The sequence below is a fragment of the Cucurbita moschata genome, unplaced genomic scaffold (assembly GCF_002738365.1).
Source record: "Cucurbita moschata cultivar Rifu unplaced genomic scaffold, Cmos_1.0 Cmo_Scf00001, whole genome shotgun sequence".
Classification (NCBI taxonomy): Eukaryota; Viridiplantae; Streptophyta; class Magnoliopsida; order Cucurbitales; family Cucurbitaceae; genus Cucurbita; species Cucurbita moschata.
Genome location: NW_019268517.1, coordinates 2,548,404 through 2,567,709, shown reverse-complemented (window position 1 = coordinate 2,567,709; position 19,306 = coordinate 2,548,404). Strand labels below are relative to the sequence as shown.

Here is a 19,306-nt window from a genome sequence, read left to right as displayed (position 1 = left end):
AAAAAAAAAAAAAAAAAAAAAAACTTAATTATAAAAAAATATAGTAAAAAACTAGAAAACAAAAGAAGAAAACCTAAAAGTAGATGTACTTATTAAGCAACTTTAAAAAAGTAGAAAAAAATAAATGATTTTATTTTCAAATGGATAGAAATTGCCTATTAAAAAATATTTGAAATTATATATATATATATATATATAGGTAAAAGAGGAGAAAAATAGTGGAAAATCTCTATCCCGATCCCATAAAAATAAATGGAGAATTTCAGGTGCGAGAAAGTGGCTTATGTCTGGATGGAGGTTCGAAGAAATGTTCTGTTATTGAAGCAAAGAAAGGAATGAAAAAAACAAAGGACAGAGACTAGCATTACTTGGAATATTCAACTTACAGCCAAAGTTGAAGATGTTTCCCTGGAATCTGTAAGGAAAAACTGGAAGAATCAATAACTGCAACTGAGAAAAATCAGTATTCACAAAACCAGCAGCCAGCAAGCAGTATGTATGTGTTCTAACAATCCACCACCTCTCATGGAACTTCCAATTTTAATCTCATTTTTGATTCTATGCAACCTCTCTCATGGCTCACAATGAAAGCCAATGAAGAAGAAAAACATGGTCCTACCAGCAGCCCAGATTAAAAAAAATATATCAGATTTTCCTGGAACCTCCTCGTTGGTTATAGTCGTGTTTGATAAGATTTGCTCTCAATAGCAACGATCGAACTTCACGATCGAACTCGCTCCCTGTCTGTAGAACCCTTTGGAAGGTTGCGTTCCTCTGATCCGCATGTCGAGCATAAAGAATTTTATTGTGTGAGTCAATTCTGGCCTGCAAGCATGATTAGTGAAACAGTGAATGATGCTAGCATCGGTTTGGATATCCATAAACAAACACGAAAACTGAGGGGATGATGAAATAAATAGGTGTTCATGACAAAAAAAATAAAACCAAGTTTATTACACAAAGAAATCAAAAACTCCCCCTCAAAATCTAAAACTGTTTGAAATGAGGTTGTGGTGGGGAGGAAGGCCTAATAAAAGAGACATAGTTGATTGCTGGTTTGGGAGTAGCTGATTGAAGTGGATGGGGGTGTTGCATCGCGTAAGAACTAAATTCTCAACCTTTCTTAATGGAAGCCAAAGGGGTTGGGGGGTAGGGAAATGGCGTCAAGGAGTTCAACAAAGCTAATTTTTAGGGGTGAGGGGCCTGTAATAATGTGAGATCCCATATCGATTGAAGAGGGGAATGAAACATTCCTTATAAGGGTGTGGAAACCTCTTTCTAGTAGACGCGTTTTAAAAACCATGAGGTTAATGGTAATATGGAATGGGCCAAAGCGGACAATATCTATATTAACGATGGGCTTGGGCTGTTACAAATAACCCCCTTGTCGCTTGCATGCTAAGTGACAAAAGGCAAAGGAGTGGGGATCGGATTTTAAGAACAACTTACAACACCTGGTAAAGAAATAAATAAATAATGCATTGTTTTTAATCCTTATGCTTAGCTAGTGAATAATGGATAGCCTTAGATATTGTTGTGACTAGATTTTGAACATTTTGTTGGCTGGCCCTTTGTTGATTTGGGCAATTTTTGGTCACATTTGTAGCTAAGCTCGGTTATTAATTTCAGCACTTCAACGAAATAAAACTCCACAGAAATGCATATAAGCTCGAATCCTATGAATTATAAAGCTACGTAGCATCTAAGTAGACCTACAACAACTAAAAGTTATGTAGTGATCACTTGAATACTAAACTGAATCCAATTAATCCTAACAACGTTCGTCGCTAATAGGTTCAAAGATGCATCTAAAAGTTGATTTGATCCCAGTTAACCAATAATCAGTTGCACAAGTTTGGTTGGGGTGGGGGGAGGGAGGAAGACACGACACTATCAAGAGAACTTCAGATAGCCAAAGATAACGCTTAATCCTAGTTATGCATTATGAGTTATGAGTACACAGCAACCAGTGGAATAGCTCCAATGCCTCTTAATAATTTTTTTCACAGATTATAAATCCATCCAACCATCATGAAGCATTTCATGTAATAACAATATTATATAAATCGAAACAACAAACAAATGAAGGATGGTTGAAAAGAAACCTGGATTTGATTATTGGTGATTAGTGTCTCCAGCTCTTTCTCAAGACCAGTAACACTTGTTTTAAAAGCATTAGCCATCATGTGGAGATCAACAGATACAAATGGGAGAGTGTATTGGATGAGAGCCTTGTGGCGTATTTGATCGTAGAGCGTCTCAACATGGTCATGTAAATGAATGTCAAGCAATAAGTTGGGTTTAAGATTCCCAAGGTAGTCCAGGCATGATGCATAATGGCTGCAAGAAAAATGGAATGATTTCATCATGAAAAAATAGATCGATTCCGGTACAAACTACTAGTTCATAGAGGAACATCAGAGCATGCAAATTAATCTCTATGACCAATTGATAAAACATCTGAGGTATTCAAGACTTATGCACTTAAAATCAATAAAATTTTATTAAGAAAGCTTCATATCTGAATTAATATGTTAGGTAGTTGGAAGACTTCAATGATTGAAAAATACATTCTCTTGTCGTCCTTAATGTATGTGTATGCTTAAAAACCATGTCCGATCGAATTTTAAATTTGTACTAATGGAAAGATGGATTCATGAAACAAAGGCAAGAGATAGTAAACGCCTTAAAAAAAGATTGGTGACAACTGCTTCTTACAATGGATGATAACTCCACATACCTCGAGTAGAAATCATTGATCAGCTCTCGAACTACAGGAACCAGCTCTAAGAAATTTCGAAAGTTGACATTGTCTATCACTTTGGACTGCCAAATTAAAACAATTAGTCAGAAAAATAAGCAAGTCATTTGTCTTACATTCCATAGGGAACATGAAAAGAAACAAAGAATATGTGCCTTTAGCTCCGAGCGGTCAAACGTTGCAAGTGCACAAAGACCACCATATGTTGCAACATCCTGCGGTGCAATCACTTCATTGTAATGATTTCCTAATTCAGGACCCGTCTCCAAAAACTGCAAATGTATTAAAGAATAACAGAATCAAGATGAAAGAAAAAGCTTCCCAACGCCACAATCAACATTAACACAGACATTTAACAAAACTCAAATGCAAAATATAGATTACATATGATGCCATACAATAAAGAAAGGCTATGACGATCGTGCTGTTCTATATTCTAGCCCTTCATACACAAACACAACTTCTATAAGAATATCCAATTCAATTGACAAAAACAGAATAGTATGCATTCTATGTAGTGGAACTTCGAAGAGAAAGAGATTCAAAACAATTCAGTACAAACCGAACTGAACTACAGGATCCTAATATGCACCAGAAAACAAACCTTGCGTGCAGCAAGTTTGTACTTCTTTGCTTCCAAGTGAGCCAATCCTGCAGCACAGCGAAGCTTTGCGCTAGTAATTGCATCTAGGGCCTCTGGTGTCTGTTCTGCTTTGCTGACATAACTCGTGACATGTGTAAATTGGCCCATCTCTATGCTGACAAGAATTGCGCTCATGCACATATGAATGATATGCTTTGATGTCGTACAATAATCACGTGTACGAACATAGCTTTTAAAGGCATCACCAAGTGCACCGTGAGCATAATAAAAATCTCCAAAATCATTATATCCCATCCTTATACTTTCCTTTATCAAATTAGTCTGCAAAAAGTAACAACGATCGTATGTCAAATATGGAAACCACAAATTCCTAAAGAAGTAGCTAATAACACAACAGCCAATTTCAGACGAAATGGTTCCACTTATAAGGAGCTAAGTTCAAATTCGAGCACTGCCGTGAAATTTCTATTATAAACCCTTTCCATTGACACCACAACCGACGCTCAAGAACCGTAACACGAACAATGAAGATATCAGGAAATCCATGGCAGAAAATTGAAAGGTAGAAACCAGGAAAACATGAGAATCGCAAGAAAACTACCCTAAAAAAAGTTGAAGGAGTCTAAATTAAACGTAATGTACCCTATATGCGTTGAGTTCATTCTCGAGCTTCTCCTTCCTCTGCTCAGCCCTCCTCTCGACCATCTCACACCAAGTGGCATCCATTCCATAATTAGGCCCCAACCTCCGATCGATCTTCGGCACGACTTCCCTAAACAAAAGAGCGTTTTCGCCCTTCTTAATCTCGTCGTAAGCCATCCGAAGCGCCTCAAGCTGCATCGTCTGGTTAGTCTCGGCATCGCAGTGGTCGGCGATGAAGATTAAACGAGTGATCTTGGTGCGACCAGAGTAGAGACTGGCATAGGCTTCAATGTCGAGCTGCTCACCAGTAATAATGGGTCTATTGCGCTTTTCGTCATCGGGGCTTGTTCCGTTGTCGTAGATCTCGTCTTCGACCATTGTTGCGCTGCCGGAGGGCTCGTCCTCGCCTTGCATAGCGATGGGGAGATCGAAATCGAGATAATTCAGAGGAGAAATGGGATTTGGAAGTGGAGAATTAGGGTTTACTGAGATGGAAGAAAGTATCCGTACACACAGTTCAGGAAGTGTATTTGTTGGCTTTGTTTGTGAGTTTCTCGCTTATGTAATAGTGAATTGCAGCACTCGACCTGGGAAAGACGGGGAGATCGGATGCCACGTGCGATGCGGGGAGTCTCACGTGTGGTAAAACGCCGTCGTTTCATGGTAAAGCTAATATTTTATTTTTAATTGATAGTAAATTTTAATTAAATATTTATACATAAAAATAAAAATAAAAATAAAAATAAATTTATAAACTAATATTTTATTTTTATTACAAACAAAAATTTAATACATAATTCCAAACAATTAGAACCAATCCCGTTTAAAAATAATCTAAATAAATTTTAAAAAAATCTAAAATTAAAAGCATATTATTTATAATATTTTTATTAATAACAGAAATTTAATTATTAAAACTATTTGACTTAATAAAAAAACTAACTAACAACCAATAACGATAACTAAATAAATATTAATTATTTATATAAAAATTTAAAAATTCCCTCCTAATTTATTTTATTTTAAATCAACTCAATTAATTAATGGATCTTAAATTACATTATTCTAATTAGTTACTTCATTATAATAAATCTTTATTTAATTTATTTCAAAAAAATATATTAAATAAATAAATTATTTATTTATTAAAATTCATTTTTACTCCCATTAATTATCTAAAATTAAATAACATAATAAAATTTTTTAAAAATAAATTATTTATATAAAATTATAGACTCATTCTGTAATGGTTATAAAATAATATAATTTAAATCAAAGACGATTTGTTCTATCATGATTTTGTATAAAGTTGAACCGTAAAATATTTATTATTTTTATTTATAAATTTGTTAATCGATAAAATTAATATTTCATATGCATATGTAACACGATTTTAATTTTGAGTTAGTTATAAGCTTTTACTCGCGAGAATTTTAATTTTTAAATATTGAATTAAAGCGTATATATTAAAATTGAGCTATATAAGTATTAATCAAAATTTAAAAATAAATAAATATATATATATTGAAATGTAATAAAATGATTATTTATTTATTTATTTATTTATTTTTACGTAATAAATAAAAATAGAAAAGAGAAAAAACTTAGTCTTCTCTGAGGCCAATGGCAGAAAGCCTGAAACTGTAACCTTTATCCAAACAAAGAAAATCAAAACCAAAATGGCGGGCATTATCGGAGTACGTGCCTATAAATACCGTCTGCATTTTCGTCGCTTCCACACCGCCTGAACGCCGAACTACACCGAAACCCCTTCTCTCTCTCTCTCTGCAAATTCACGGGACTTTACGAAGCAATGGCCTGGCCGGATCAAGAAGCCGTCGAAACCTTCATGAGAATCACCGGTGCTTCCGAGTCTCTCGCCCTGCGCAAGCTCGAGGTCCACTTTCCGTTTTGCTTTTTTTCTTTTTTCTTTCTTCTTTTTTCTTGCCTTCTCTTTTTATTGTCCGATCTCGTTCTTTTTTTTTATGTTATCATGATCTTTGGGTGTTTGATTTGCTGTATTTGTCGTGATTGATCCACATTCCATCTTATAATGAATCTGTTATGGTTATTGTTATTAATTGGTGATTTGGTTTTAGTTCTTGCCGTGTATGGCGATTGATCGCTTTTTAGTTGAGAATCTGGGAGTAATGTGGTGAAATTTGAAGGTTAATGCTCGATTTAGTTTATTCGGTTCACTACCGTTGTTTCGTTTGATCCTGTGACAATGGCTGGAATAAAAGTTTCCTATGGTGGCTTCTTACAAACTCTTGAAATAAAAAATTGCTCTATTTTTCGTCCATTATATAGTTGCGCGTGACTAGAGTTCTTATGTCTGATTGGTAACATCTAGTTTTTGAAAATTTGACTGATTTTCTTCCAATTTCTTCACAATGATTTTCATTTTAAACGTTTGATCTCTTTGTCATACTTAACAACAGCAACAAAATAGAGAGCTCTTAGGTAGAGTGGTGACAGCTTAATATTTGTTCATTTCTGATGTCAATCTTGGTCTACCACAAACTTACTTCCTTTTTTGCTTTACTTCCACACATTTCGGGATAACTTCTTGATTTATTATTGGGATCACCCATCTCTATTTGGGTGTCTTCATCATGATCACACGGGTTTGCGTCAATAAATTTTCCCTTTTTCACTTAATCATTAGGAATAACCTATCGATTATTTGATTCCTTAGTTCCCCCATTTGTATGTGCAATTTTGGTGGTGGTCATGTACTATAGTATCGACTAGACCTATAATGCATGCCTTTAACTTGAATATGAGCTCAGAAAATGTTACAAAGCCTTTCCACCTGAAATTTGTTTTTATCAGCGTTAGTGTTCTAGCAAATCTAACATTACGGTCATAGGCAGGAATATAGAGGCGATATCAATGCAGCTGTCAATGCTCATTTCAGTGAAGGTTACAGTTTCAAGTACGTAGTTTTACATTGCTACTCCTTATCTTGCAATATGCTGGCTTCATCTGTTTGGGTGCATACACTACTTATTTCTCATCTTTTCTTTGTTCTGTTCCTTCTTGCTCAGTCGATATGTTGCTCCCACCATCCCAGAGCAAAACAACACAAATGCAAATGGTGGGAGTCAAGGTGGACAATATGGGCTTTCGCCACTTCTTAATGCTGCCAGAAGTTTCAGTCCATCAAGCCTTCTTGATCCCAATTATAGAAGACATCTTTTTGACCAGATGCGTAGATACCCATCATTTGGCCCTCCATCTTCTAGTTCACATCCACAACCAGGAGGCATGGGGTCAGTTCCTTCAGGGTTCAATTCCCTTCTGGCGCAACCATCTCATCAAGCATGGAGGGGTACCTTTGAAGGTGAAAATCACAGTTCATCATTCAGTAATCAGAAAACAGAGAGAGACACTGAGGATGAAATGCTTAGAGCTGCTATTGAGGCTTCAAAACAGGTTGAAGCATTTGATCCGTAGCTTACAGCCATTGCTAGACATTTATTCTAGTTCTTGATCGTTTGTTATATATTACTTTTACTAATGTTTTCTCTCCATGATTGAATTGCAGGATTCTGATGCTGAGCTCTTACAAAGACAACTTCAGCGAGAGGATGATGATCTTGCTCATGCAGTTTCATTGTCGTTGAGGGTATTTATCCGCCATTTCTTAGAAAGAAAATTGGTAGTATGCTGTTTGTCCATCCCTTAAAGGTTGAATTGATTTCAGATAGCCGAGCAAGAGAAAGCAGTCCGCGAGCTGATGCCAGAGAATAAAGATGAAGCTTCAAGCATAGGAAGGGGTGAACCCAGCAACAGTGGACCAAAGGTATTGGTCACTATTTGTCATTTGTGTTCTTTTTTCTTTTTATGCTACTCACTGACTTAGATCTGCATTTCATTTCACACAAAAAATAATTTTTCATCAAAATTGCTAGGAGAGCAAGGGAGGGACTACTACTCATCACCAGCCTGATCAAGATCCTTTCTATCCTAATGAGGTACTATGGTCCATGTAGATCCTTGACTTGTTCCCATATACATATGTGAATGACACGCTCACTAATGCACAAACATTTTTGGCATTAGTAACCAGAAGAGGGACTGTGTTTTATATATTGTGAGAATATGTTAGGACCTCCATTTTTGGCATGCTTGATGAGGCAAAACTAACATTTGTTTGATATTTATGGAAACTTAAATCATGTATTTTGTTTCCCTGAGCTTGAAGTGGGGTGGCATCAATTCGAAGGAGTTAAGTGAAGCAGTTTTGCTTGAATCTGCCATTTTTGGGGGAGTTTCTGAAGACTTCTCAGAGAACTCTGTGCCAGCATCTCATTTACAAAATGATAAAATTCAAGGCACAAGTAAGGGCACTGATCTGCAACCTGTACCATGTTTCTCAATACCATCTTCATCAACAGAGCAATCACAACAACAACAAAAGGTTTGTCCTGTATACCATGGTTTTAGCTAATAATTTAGGCTATATATACTTCGCTGTCGATCTTATAATTAACTATGGATTCTAAAATGTTGCTAGTTTTTATGCAGTCTATTTTTGGACTATGTTTTTTTACAATTTTCATGCTCCTTCACTGAACTTCATGCTGGATCAAACCTTACTGTGAGATCCCACATCGGTTGGAGAGGAGAATGAAACATTTCAAAGGATGTGGAAACCTCTCCCTAGTAGATGGGCTTTAAAATCTTGAGGGGAAGCCCGGAAGAGAAAGCCCAAAGAGGACAATATCTGCTAACGATGGGCTTGAGTTGTTATAAATGGTATCATAGCCAGATACCGGGCGGTGTGCTAGCAAGGATGCTGGGCCCTAAGGGGGGTGGATTGTGAGATCCCACATCGGTTGGAGAGGGGAACGAAGCATTGCTTATAAAGGTGTGGAAACCTCTCCCTACCAGATACGCTTTAAAATCTTGAGCGAAAGCTCAAAAGGGTAAGCTCAAAGAGGACAATCTGCTAACAGTAAGCTTGGGCTATTACACTTAGTTCTCTCCAAGAATCCATTGAATTCTTAATATGAATCAAAAGGTTATTGAATACAACAAGACAATTCTCTATTTATAGAGCATTGGGAAACAAACAAATCATAATCCTAATTAACCAAATAAACTAATCCTAAACCTAATTAACCAAGGAATTTATCAAAATATCTAATTAATCACTAATTCTACTGCATCAAATTCTGTACTAACTGTTCTTATACCGAATATCGTCCTTCTGTATTGTGTTCAGAGATCAAGATGATTTAAACCTTTTTCAATGTATTGTAATAATGGATCAAATCAAACTTCTCTATCTCTATTTGAAGATAGGCAAGTATTAACATTAAAACTTCTCTATCTTACGTGTAACAGGACACTGGAAGAAACTTAGCTGTGCAAGAAGCACCATTTCCTCCGGAACCAGAAATAGATAATAAAGATTCAGTAACCCTTCTTCTTCGAATGCCAGATGGACGTTGCCATCAGCGCCGCTTTCTTTATTCAGACAGGCTTCAAGTAAAATTTCATGGATGCTCAGTAGGATTGCTAGAATTTTGATTAGGCTAAATATATATTTCTGTCTTATTATGGCGTTTTTCAATTTACTCCCTTATGTTTTGACGTTTTAACATAACTTGTATATTTAGCCTTTTTTGTCATCCTCAACTGACTTCGGCTTTCTTGTTTTTGAAGCTTCTTTTCAACTTCATTGCTGACAAATTGGCTATGCAGCCTGGCACATATAAAGTGGTAAGCAAGTCACTTATCTCCTGCCCTTGATTCCTAAAACAGCTGCTAACTTGGTAGCCATAATACCGCAGTAAGCGCTTGGATTTTGCTGCTGGTCTGTCATTTTGTATTTGAAACGTTGACTGCAAAGTTTGTAATTGTTTTACGTTTCAAATTTCAACCACGACCATGACCTTGTACTCTTACTGTTGATTACATTTTCGCTTTCAATGAACACGTTCACGATCGCATTAATTGTCACATCTAATTCTTGATGAACAGGTAAGGCCATATCCCAGGTGTGCTTTTGGAGTTGAAGATGGTTCAATGATGTTGAGAGATCTCGGCCTCACTGGCAAGCACGAAGCCTTGTATGTGGAGATAATATAATATAGCATTTTCCACCTACCACTTTTGAACCCAACTGAACCAATGGGTGGTCATGCAGACAGGTTCCCAACCTCAATTTAGTTTATGTATATGAATAGGTCTGTCGGTGGCTAAAAGAAACAAGAATTCTTTGAAAAAGCTAATCAAGGGGCTGTTTGAATGATCTTAATCTATGTTTCTTATTAGATTATTGATTGATTATGTCTGTTTACCTTCGTTGACTTCATTAATTATATTCTGTGTCAGATTTGAATCCTGACAAAAGTTGTTTGGTCAACGTCCATGTTTTATCATTATCACAAAGGAATGTTCCATTTGTACTATACGAAACATCAAAGCTGTTCTCGACAGTCTGTCGATGTCGAGTTCGTGGGAGAACGTTGACTTCAAGGTTGCATGAGAATATGATATAGAATTTGTTTGTAAGCATATTACAGACTGTTTATTAATGCATCTTTCATGGGTTTGCAATGTTTTTTCACTTTTTCTTTGTACTTATATATGAACACTAACAATTACATTGACATTTTCAACAGCAGTTATATCAGGCAATATGATCCAACCTCTGAAAGTCCCTTTCACAAGAAAAAGTGGGTATTGAAACAAAAAAAAAATGAATTTATAAGAACAGTTATTAACCTCAAAGATTAGAAAGGAAAAAGGAAGAAGGAACGGAACGGAACGTCGAATCGAAACATTGGGAGGACTCTGCTAACTCTCAAGATGTTTGTTTTTCTTGATTATCTTCTTCAGGTGCAGGTGCAGTCCAATACTGCTTGGTTGCCACTAGTATCTTCTCTCTCTGATGGGGTCCTTTCTCATGATCTGCGATTCTGCAATTCCATTGCATACCCTCTGCAATGCTCTTGACCTCCACCAACACATCGACATCGTCTCTGAGGATCACGCTGCCCTGTGGTCGCAGAATTCGGTCCATTTCTAGCAGAATATCCTCCATTTCACATCTGCAACCCAGGTATAATTCTCTCTCGAGTAAGTTTTGAGCTCGAAATTCGATTTCATGATAGAATCTCGTAAAAGCTGCATGGTCTAATTTACCTGCTCTTGTACATACTGAAGATTGAATCGCCATGAATGAAGTCATATGTTCGAGGATACGTTGACATTGCCTCACACCTACAAACAATTAATGCAAAGTGAGAATATTTAGACTGAACTATGAAAGAATGCAGTAATACTGAATACATACCAATTTTGATATGTTCCTATAAGTCCCCGTTCGTATATGACTCCAAGGGTGTTAAAATCTGCTTCAACTGGGACAACGTTCATAACCCAGAGCGGATCGTCGATAAGGGCAGCTGAGAAGCCACCCAAGAACGAGTTCATGTCGAGCAAATTGCGGTACCTCCCAGGCTCAGCTAGCTGGTTGTCCAAGGCCTTGTAATGTGCTACTCTCTTTCTCCATAGCTCTGTATTTTCAGTAAAGTTTTGTGGTGTGATTTCCTTGAAACTCCCATTGCTTATTCTTGGTGGAACAGAAGTGAGTCTCTTCGGCCAGTTGAGCAGCTGCCCGCCGGCAGTTTCCTTTATGTCGGACACTTCAGGAAGTGGGGTCAAACAAGGCTCCATCTTAGTGTACCTGCACTTAGAAACAAAGCAAGGGCTTGAGCATCTTTTTGAACCCCTCTAGAAAAAGAATCAAAGCAAACAGTGTTTACGAACCATGCGGTGTCGGGGTCCTGCCCTCCCTTGCAGAAGTCGGGGACGTTCAACGCCTTGCGATTCCTTTTACAGTGAACATGGTTGGTTGGTTTCTGCCAAATGGCAATGTCACCCTTCTGCTTCAACTTTTTCCAGCATAGGCTTTTGGCCACAGCCTCGATCTTCGACTGCTCGTCTTGGAGATCCCCGGTCGTTCTGTTCCAACCTTTCCAGTGGCTTTCCCAGTTTATAGGTGGTCCAGAGAGAATCCAGTATCCACCAGGCCTTAGAATTCTATCAACCTCGATCAAATACATTCCTTCTGCTCAACACAGAAGGTGAACGAACAAACGAATGAACGAACAAACGAGAAGATCAAGTTCAAAGTAGGAATGAAAACAGAAATAGAAAATACCAGATTGAGCCCAGGGAATGAGGCAACGAGAGCAATGTGCCATGTCGAAAGCTCGAGAAGGATACGGGAGTCTGATCGAAGCGAGAACTCCAATTAGAGCGGGGATTCCACGCTCGAGCGCAAATTGAACTTGTGCTTCATGAGTGTCTCTAGGCGCAAATGACATTGCCAATATGTCCCTCGACAATAAGTATCCTCCCCAACTCGCCACCTGACCAAAAACACAATACAATTCCACATTAACTCCTAATCTATGATTAGTAGATGCTTAAACCATCAAATTTGGGTTTAATTTTTTTTATATGCTAATAGCTTATTAAACATAAAAATAAAATTGAGAAGGGAAGGATCTTTTTGACATAAAACAATAGTTGAGGGACTAAATTGCAATTTAATGATGACAGATTCTATTCCTTGATTGGAAAATTCCTTTTTTATTTAAATTTCAGGGCACGTTCATATTTTTTGCCATTTTTTTCTTTCAAATGTAAATTAAAAAAAAAATCACACTATTTAAATCAGCTAAAATTAAAATCCACTTGCCACTTGATATAATCACATGCATCCATGTCTACCAATGCACAAATAAATCCAGAATTCTTCCATTTATATTACTAATTTTCAGCCTTTTAAAAAAAAAATGATTTATATCACTAGTTTTATTTTTTTTTTTCTTTTTCAAAATACAAAAAATGGTACAAATTAAATAAATTTATAATTTGACCCCTCAACTAATCAATATTCTTGTTAGAGGAGTGAAGAAGCCAAAAATGCAGTAAAAAACAGTAATAATAATAGAATTATGGTGCAATTTGCTATTTTACTTACTTTCTTTAATTTAATAAAAAGTCCCTAACTTAATTTCATTTTTGGCAGTCGTCCCACCAATAAAAAACAAGTTATTTAAATTTGGAATTTTCAATAAATCACATGAAAAAAATCTCCTATGGAAATAAATCAATTTCTGAATATTTTCCTAATAAATATTAATTAAATGAATTTGAGTTCGACCGGCCGGTTCAAAAAAATTAGTTCAAAAATCGTTACGTACCCCACAGCCGGTGTCCACGGCGGTTCTGATAGACCCGTCGGCGAGACTGATCAGTTTCCCGATATCGTCGATGTAGGCGTCGGCGCCGTGAGGGAACATGGTGCCGCCGCCTGGGAATCTGAACCGGTCTTTCTCGTACCGAACCCAATTCTGTTTCTTCTTCTCCACCGTTAATTCCTTATGCGGAACATTCGAAAACCAAGCGAAATCCCGGCTCTCCGGCCACCGGAACGGAACCTTGTAGTTTGCCGGCGCCGGAATCCGGCATTTAAGAATCTCGCCGGCGACTGGGCAGTGACGTTCTCGGTAAATCAACCGATCCCTATCGAATTTCAGCGACCTTTCCCGGTCCTCGCAGGGGGTGTATTCGCTAAACTTCCCGTCGCACGGTGGGAGTTGAATATTACGCGCTTTTGTAACGACTTTAAGATCGGAGGCGGTGTGATGGGCGGTGAAATCAAGGTCGACGGTGACGTCGGCGGTGGAATTTTGGGTGGCGGCGACGGTGGTACAGGCGTAATTTCCGTTGGAAAATACGATGGATTTTCCGACGGAATGTTGCCAAACGCCGACGAGGTAAAAGGCGGCGCAGAGAATCGTAACTAAAGTGATGGTATAAAGATTTAGCCTACCGGGTTTGAAGGAGAAATGGTTCGTCGCCATTGAAGAGTTCAAGAAACAGAGAAGAACCTCAACGAAAACAGAGCCCTTTTTCTCTCTCTAGAACATAAGAAAGATTTTAAGGAAAAAGAAGCTTGAAGAAAGACGGTTCGCGGATTTGGACTTTTTAAGGGGGAAGGTGACGACTGTGGGCGTTCAAGAAGAGGAGAGAGAGAGGGCGGCGCGTCGGTTAACGCGCCGAACCCCGCTGAGTATGGCGGAGAGAGAAACAGAGTTGGGTTTATATGGTTTTTTTTTGTTTTTTTGGTATTTTTTTTATTCAATCTCTCTCTCTCTAGAAACTATGAACATTCTTCTTCCCTTAATTTCTTTTTCTTTTTTTTTCTTTTTTTTTGTCTATAAATTTTCAATTTTGTTTTGGGTACTTCCCGAAATTAGCCTCGATGTTAGTAATAACACCGAGGATCGACACCAGTCTATATAGTCTCAATTTATTCATATATTTTTTTACTATTGAAACGTCATAAAATTGACACAAACCTGAAGGTTAACTTTTTAACAAATGGGTAAGTCTTAAAAAAATGTTTGATAGCTAATACGAGCATAGTTCAACTAGCTAACACGAGCTAGGTTAATAGGTAATTTTAACCTAGAAATCATATGCCCAAATTCCTCGTTCTACATATTATTGAATTTAAAAAAAGTATCTAATAGATATTAGAATGTTCGGTGTCGTGGTACGTCATAAAGGGTATTAAAGGATTTTTAAAACGTTGATTTTATGTCTAACATATCACTGAATTTTTAAAGGATGAATCACGATATATTAAACGTAAAGTTGATAGTAAATAATAATAATTAGATACGTAATTGAAGATTCGTGAATTTACCCGATAAATTTAAAAATTAAATGAAGAAATTTGTTAAAAGTATTTTTGTTTAATAATTTTTTTTACTGACTTTATTTTATTGTTTAAAAGTTCAAATTCCCATATTGGGTTAAAAATTCAATTTAAATTTAGAATTTAAACTAAAATTTATTATTTGTGTTTCCCAATTTCAGAGTAATTATCTTTTTTACCGCTGTTAAACAACTAATTGCCAGCTCAAAAAAAGGATTTTTTATTTTTATTATTTTTTTTTTTACAAGTTTTTGTTTTTTTATTAGAGAAAACGTTTTGTTTTCGTATTGAATTTTATTAAATTATTTATAAAAGCCAAGTCGGTTTTATTCAACTTTTTTTTATTATTTAATTTTGAACAATTTTTTAAAATAAAAATAGTAAAAAATAACTATTAGAAATAAGTTATTTAGAGTTAAAAGGTTCAAAATTAAATTTCATAAATAAATAAATAATTAGTATTTAACTCGGAATCTTTTGAAAATGACTAAACTACCCTCCCACTTTACCTTCATTTCCACTATGGGTGGACGTTACCCACTATCACCTACCTTTGATGTATTAGGAACCACGAACCTCCACAATAGTATGATATTGTATAATAATCATTCCCTTAATTAGCCAGTGTGAGACAACCTCCCCTTAATCGAGGTTCGACTCTTCACTGGAGCCCTTGAACAAAGTACATCTTTAATCTACACTCGAGTCACTTTTGACTACACTTTCGAGGCTCCTAATTTCTTTGTTCGACACTTCAGGATTCTATTGACATGATTAAGTTAAAAACCTGACGCTGACACCGTGTTGAGAACTACAGACCCCTACAATGATATGATATGTACCGTGATCATCCCCTTAGACAATGTGAGACTTCTTCTCAACAATCCTCAACACGGTGACTACCGTTAATTGCAATTTTTGCGACTTCTGCTACTTGCGAGGCTTCCAACTCTTGCGACCACCGTTAATCCTCAACACGGTATTTTTGTTTTTAGTTTTTTAAAAAATTTACTGTATTATTAATGAAATTTTCTAAAATGTAAGAATATTTTTAAACATTTTTGAAAATTTAAGGGCATTTTTTAAATAAAGTATTAACGATTTTCCTTCGAGAATATTTGTTAATATATATATATATTTAATAGACTTTTTAAAAGGATATTATTTTATTAATTTAGCCATAATTGAATTTTTTTTAAAATTTAAGTCATTTATTTATTTGACATTAAAAAAATATGAACTTTACCAAACATATATATACGAAAAGTTTATTCCCTCGTGCTCTCGTGCTTTCGAACTCGGTTGAACAAAAAAAGTAAATACGTTTTAATTATAAAAATGTAAATTATGTCGTGACTAGTAGTTAATACGCATTCATGTATTCAATTCTTTAAATAAATTAATTACAGGTACGTACGCGTATATATATATATATATATATATATATATATATATATATATGTATATATATAACGGGAATTATTCTTATTACGTGTTATTAATTATGATTTTGTTGGGTTGTATTGTATTTTTGTGTAACCAAATTGGGTATAATCCTCACTGTTTAATTGTATTTATACCAAAATCCACTATTTTCTAATTATTACTCCTCATAATTTTTTTAAATAATTTCTCTAACCAAATAATTCTCCATTTTTCATGTGATTTTTATTTAGTTTAATAAATATTTATTTTTTTAAAATCAAAACAAATAATTAAATACATATTAGATCGAGTTGAGACATTTTTTAACCTAACTTGAATCATAAATTTTTTGAACCCGAACAAAATTTATTAAACAAGAAATTGTATTTTTCAAACACTTTTGAAAGTTAAAATATTATTTTTAAAATAAATATAAACTATTTTCGCTACCCATAAAACTATTTTTAAATTTTTATTTTAAGTTTAAAGTATTTTTAATATTCTTTTAAAAATTTAAAGGTATTATATAAATTTTTTATTAAATTTTAATGTATATTTAAAATTTTAAGGTTTAATAATCAAAATATATTTTATGTATTAAAATTTAAGTAGATTTTTTATTTTCATAAAATGCAATTATAATTTATGTTCTATTAATCTTGTGGACTCTCCAACCACGCGGTACGACGGCGCGTGAAGTTTCGTCGCCAACAGAAGTACATCAAACCATGTTCTCTGCCGAAAGGCCGGAAACCGCTCTACCTTGTTTCCAATCATACACCTTAACTAAATAATAAAAATTGACTTTTTTTTTTTTTTTTATAATATATATATTCTTATTTTCAATTTTAAATATATTAAATATTAAAAAAAACATCACTAGAAAATCATATCGTGCATGTTCCCGATCAAATTCAATCTCTTACGTGAATATCTTATGCTTTATATGACGACAAATCAATCAACCCGAACATCATTCTTAGTATCAATCGTTTCTAAACATTTTCGTTTGTAGATGTGAGATGACAACTAACAGTTTGATCCAATCATTTCTCAGGAACGAAATGATTTTCGTTTCACAAAGAATTGTTTGATTCAATCGTATACGGTCTTCAGAAAAAAATTGATTCCTCGAGAATAAAAAACCCGATCTCTTTCGTCGACTAGTTCGGTTGAGAAACACGTGTACCCTTATGCCTTTCTTTCATTTGGAGGATAGTTCTTAATTTGTGGGTCAAACTTTGTGGTGGGCCCTCAAAGGCCGTAATGGGGAAGGTGTGGCCAAGGATTGTTATTTTCTTATTTTTGCATTATTATTATTATTATTTTTAAATATATTTGTGATCTCCAGAGTAACTTTTATGTTCGTTTGGATCAGTAGGTTTCAAAAAGAGCACTTTAGTCCCTCAAGTTTAAAAAATACTATAAATCTGTACGACTCAGGTCCACCGCTAACAGATATTGTTCTTGGGGAAGGTTTCCACACCCTCGAAAATGGTGATTTGTTCTCCTCCTCAACGAATGTGGGACATCACAATCCACCCCCCTTCGGGGCCCAGTGTCCTCGTTGGCACTCTTTTCTTCCTCCAATTGATATGGGACCACCCCCCTTTGGGGCCCGGCGTCCTTACTGGCACACCCACCTCGTGTCTACCCTCCTTCGGGGAACAGCGAGAGGCTGACACATCATCTGGTATCTGGCTCTGATACCATTTGTAACGACCCAAGCCCACCGCTAGCAGATATTGTCCTCTTTGGGCTTTCCCTTTCGGGCTTCCCCTCAAGGCTTTAAAACGCATCTACTAGGGGAAGGTTTCCACGTGATTTGTTCTCCTCCCAACCAATGTCCGACGTCACAAAATCCCTCACTTTTTAATATTTAATAATTTTTTTAATGCTTTTAAAACTAATAAATCAAATATTAATTAATTTTGTTCTCTAATATAATATTAAGATTTCGAATCTAATATACTCTTAAATTTATTAGACACGAAATTAAAAAATTTAAAATTAATTATATATATATATATATCAACCAAGGCCTCCAAACTAAAAGACGAAATACTAGTAGATGGGCCTGATCCACTACCAACAATCTTTAATGGGCCTCATGGCCCATCAGGGTTAATGCAATAACCCCTTTTTCCTTAGATTTTAGACCAACAATTTAAATAGAAAAATAGAAAATATAAAAATAATTAATATATTTTAATTAAATTTATAATGTAAATTTAAATAATATCTATAAATTTAACCATGAAATATATACAGATTTAAATTTAATAAATTAATTTATTTAAATATGTAAAAAATACAGGCAAGATAAGAGTAACTAAAACCATCATTTCATTCGTTAATAATAATTAGTTTGCTAATTATAATTATGATTAATTTAATACGAGGATATTTTTGTAAAAAAATATATATTTAATTAGTGCAATATAATTACATTAAATTTATCCATTTAATCTTATTTAATGGTGTAGAATTAAATATATTTATATTTAATTTTCAATAATTTTATTTATGAGCATTTTATTTTGTATTTGTCATCGTCCTAAACTTTAAACTAAACAAATGATTAAACCAATATAAGATTTGGATCCTACGTGGATCTGAGTCAGCACATAACCCATCAACCACACGTTCACACATATACAAACCTATAAATATATAAATATAAATAAAGAATTTAAGAGACAGAAAAAAAAAAGGCTTTTTTTTATAAATATTTTATTACATTTGCCACGTGTACATTAAAGTTAAATTGCTGAGTCAGACATGCAATAATTATTATTTTATTATGCTTTTTCACTTTTTTTTCTATTAAAATTATTTTCATAAAATATGATATTTTTTATCTTTTAATGGCGTTTGGTATGAAATAATGAAGATGGGATTAACTTTAATTTAATTAAATGCAGATTTTTGTTTATTTATTATCAAATTAAAATATTAAAATAAAGTTCGATCATTAATATTATTTCAAATACGAATATTAAATATTTAAAATTTTAATATCTTCGATAAGATATATATATATATATATATATATATATATATATATATATATATATATATATATATATATATATATATATATATATATATATATATA

At 34.7% G+C, this 19,306-nt stretch overlaps 3 protein-coding genes across 4 annotated transcripts; 1 reads left to right on the top strand and 2 right to left on the bottom strand.

Moving 5' to 3' along the window:
• Positions 1 to 302: 302 nt before the first annotated feature.
• Positions 303 to 4,568, bottom strand: LOC111445571 (COP9 signalosome complex subunit 1-like). The gene is made up of 6 exons (XM_023084039.1): positions 4,008 to 4,568; positions 3,366 to 3,686; positions 2,917 to 3,033; positions 2,741 to 2,826; positions 2,106 to 2,340; positions 303 to 825 (listed from the first exon to the last, which is right to left on the bottom strand). The coding sequence occupies exons 1-6, from the start codon at positions 4,419 to 4,421 to the stop codon at positions 646 to 648; spliced, it is 1,353 nt and encodes a 450-aa protein (XP_022939807.1). The 5' UTR covers positions 4,422 to 4,568; the 3' UTR covers positions 303 to 645.
• A 1,071-nt stretch (positions 4,569 to 5,639) lies between these two features.
• LOC111445577 (plant UBX domain-containing protein 9) lies at positions 5,640 to 10,723 on the top strand. 2 transcript variants are annotated; one of them, XM_023084059.1, is made up of 10 exons: positions 5,640 to 5,904; positions 6,884 to 6,945; positions 7,058 to 7,445; positions 7,558 to 7,638; positions 7,717 to 7,815; positions 7,925 to 7,987; positions 8,218 to 8,433; positions 9,363 to 9,506; positions 9,684 to 9,740; positions 10,002 to 10,723. In XM_023084059.1, exons 1-10 carry the CDS (start codon positions 5,821 to 5,823, stop codon positions 10,107 to 10,109), a joined length of 1,302 nt encoding a protein of 433 aa, XP_022939827.1. In that variant the 5' UTR covers positions 5,640 to 5,820; the 3' UTR covers positions 10,110 to 10,723. The 2 variants fall into 2 exon arrangements, with proteins under 2 accessions (XP_022939827.1, XP_022939820.1); XM_023084052.1 differs by having other exon boundaries at positions 8,209 to 8,433.
• Positions 10,625 to 13,992, bottom strand: LOC111445553 (probable methyltransferase PMT15). Its single transcript, XM_023084005.1, has 6 exons — positions 13,241 to 13,992; positions 12,190 to 12,400; positions 11,796 to 12,096; positions 11,320 to 11,712; positions 11,169 to 11,246; positions 10,625 to 11,074 (listed from the first exon to the last, which is right to left on the bottom strand). Exons 1-6 carry the CDS (start codon positions 13,901 to 13,903, stop codon positions 10,828 to 10,830), a joined length of 1,893 nt encoding a protein of 630 aa, XP_022939773.1. The 5' UTR covers positions 13,904 to 13,992; the 3' UTR covers positions 10,625 to 10,827.
• Between the last annotated feature and the right edge of the window lie 5,314 nt (positions 13,993 to 19,306).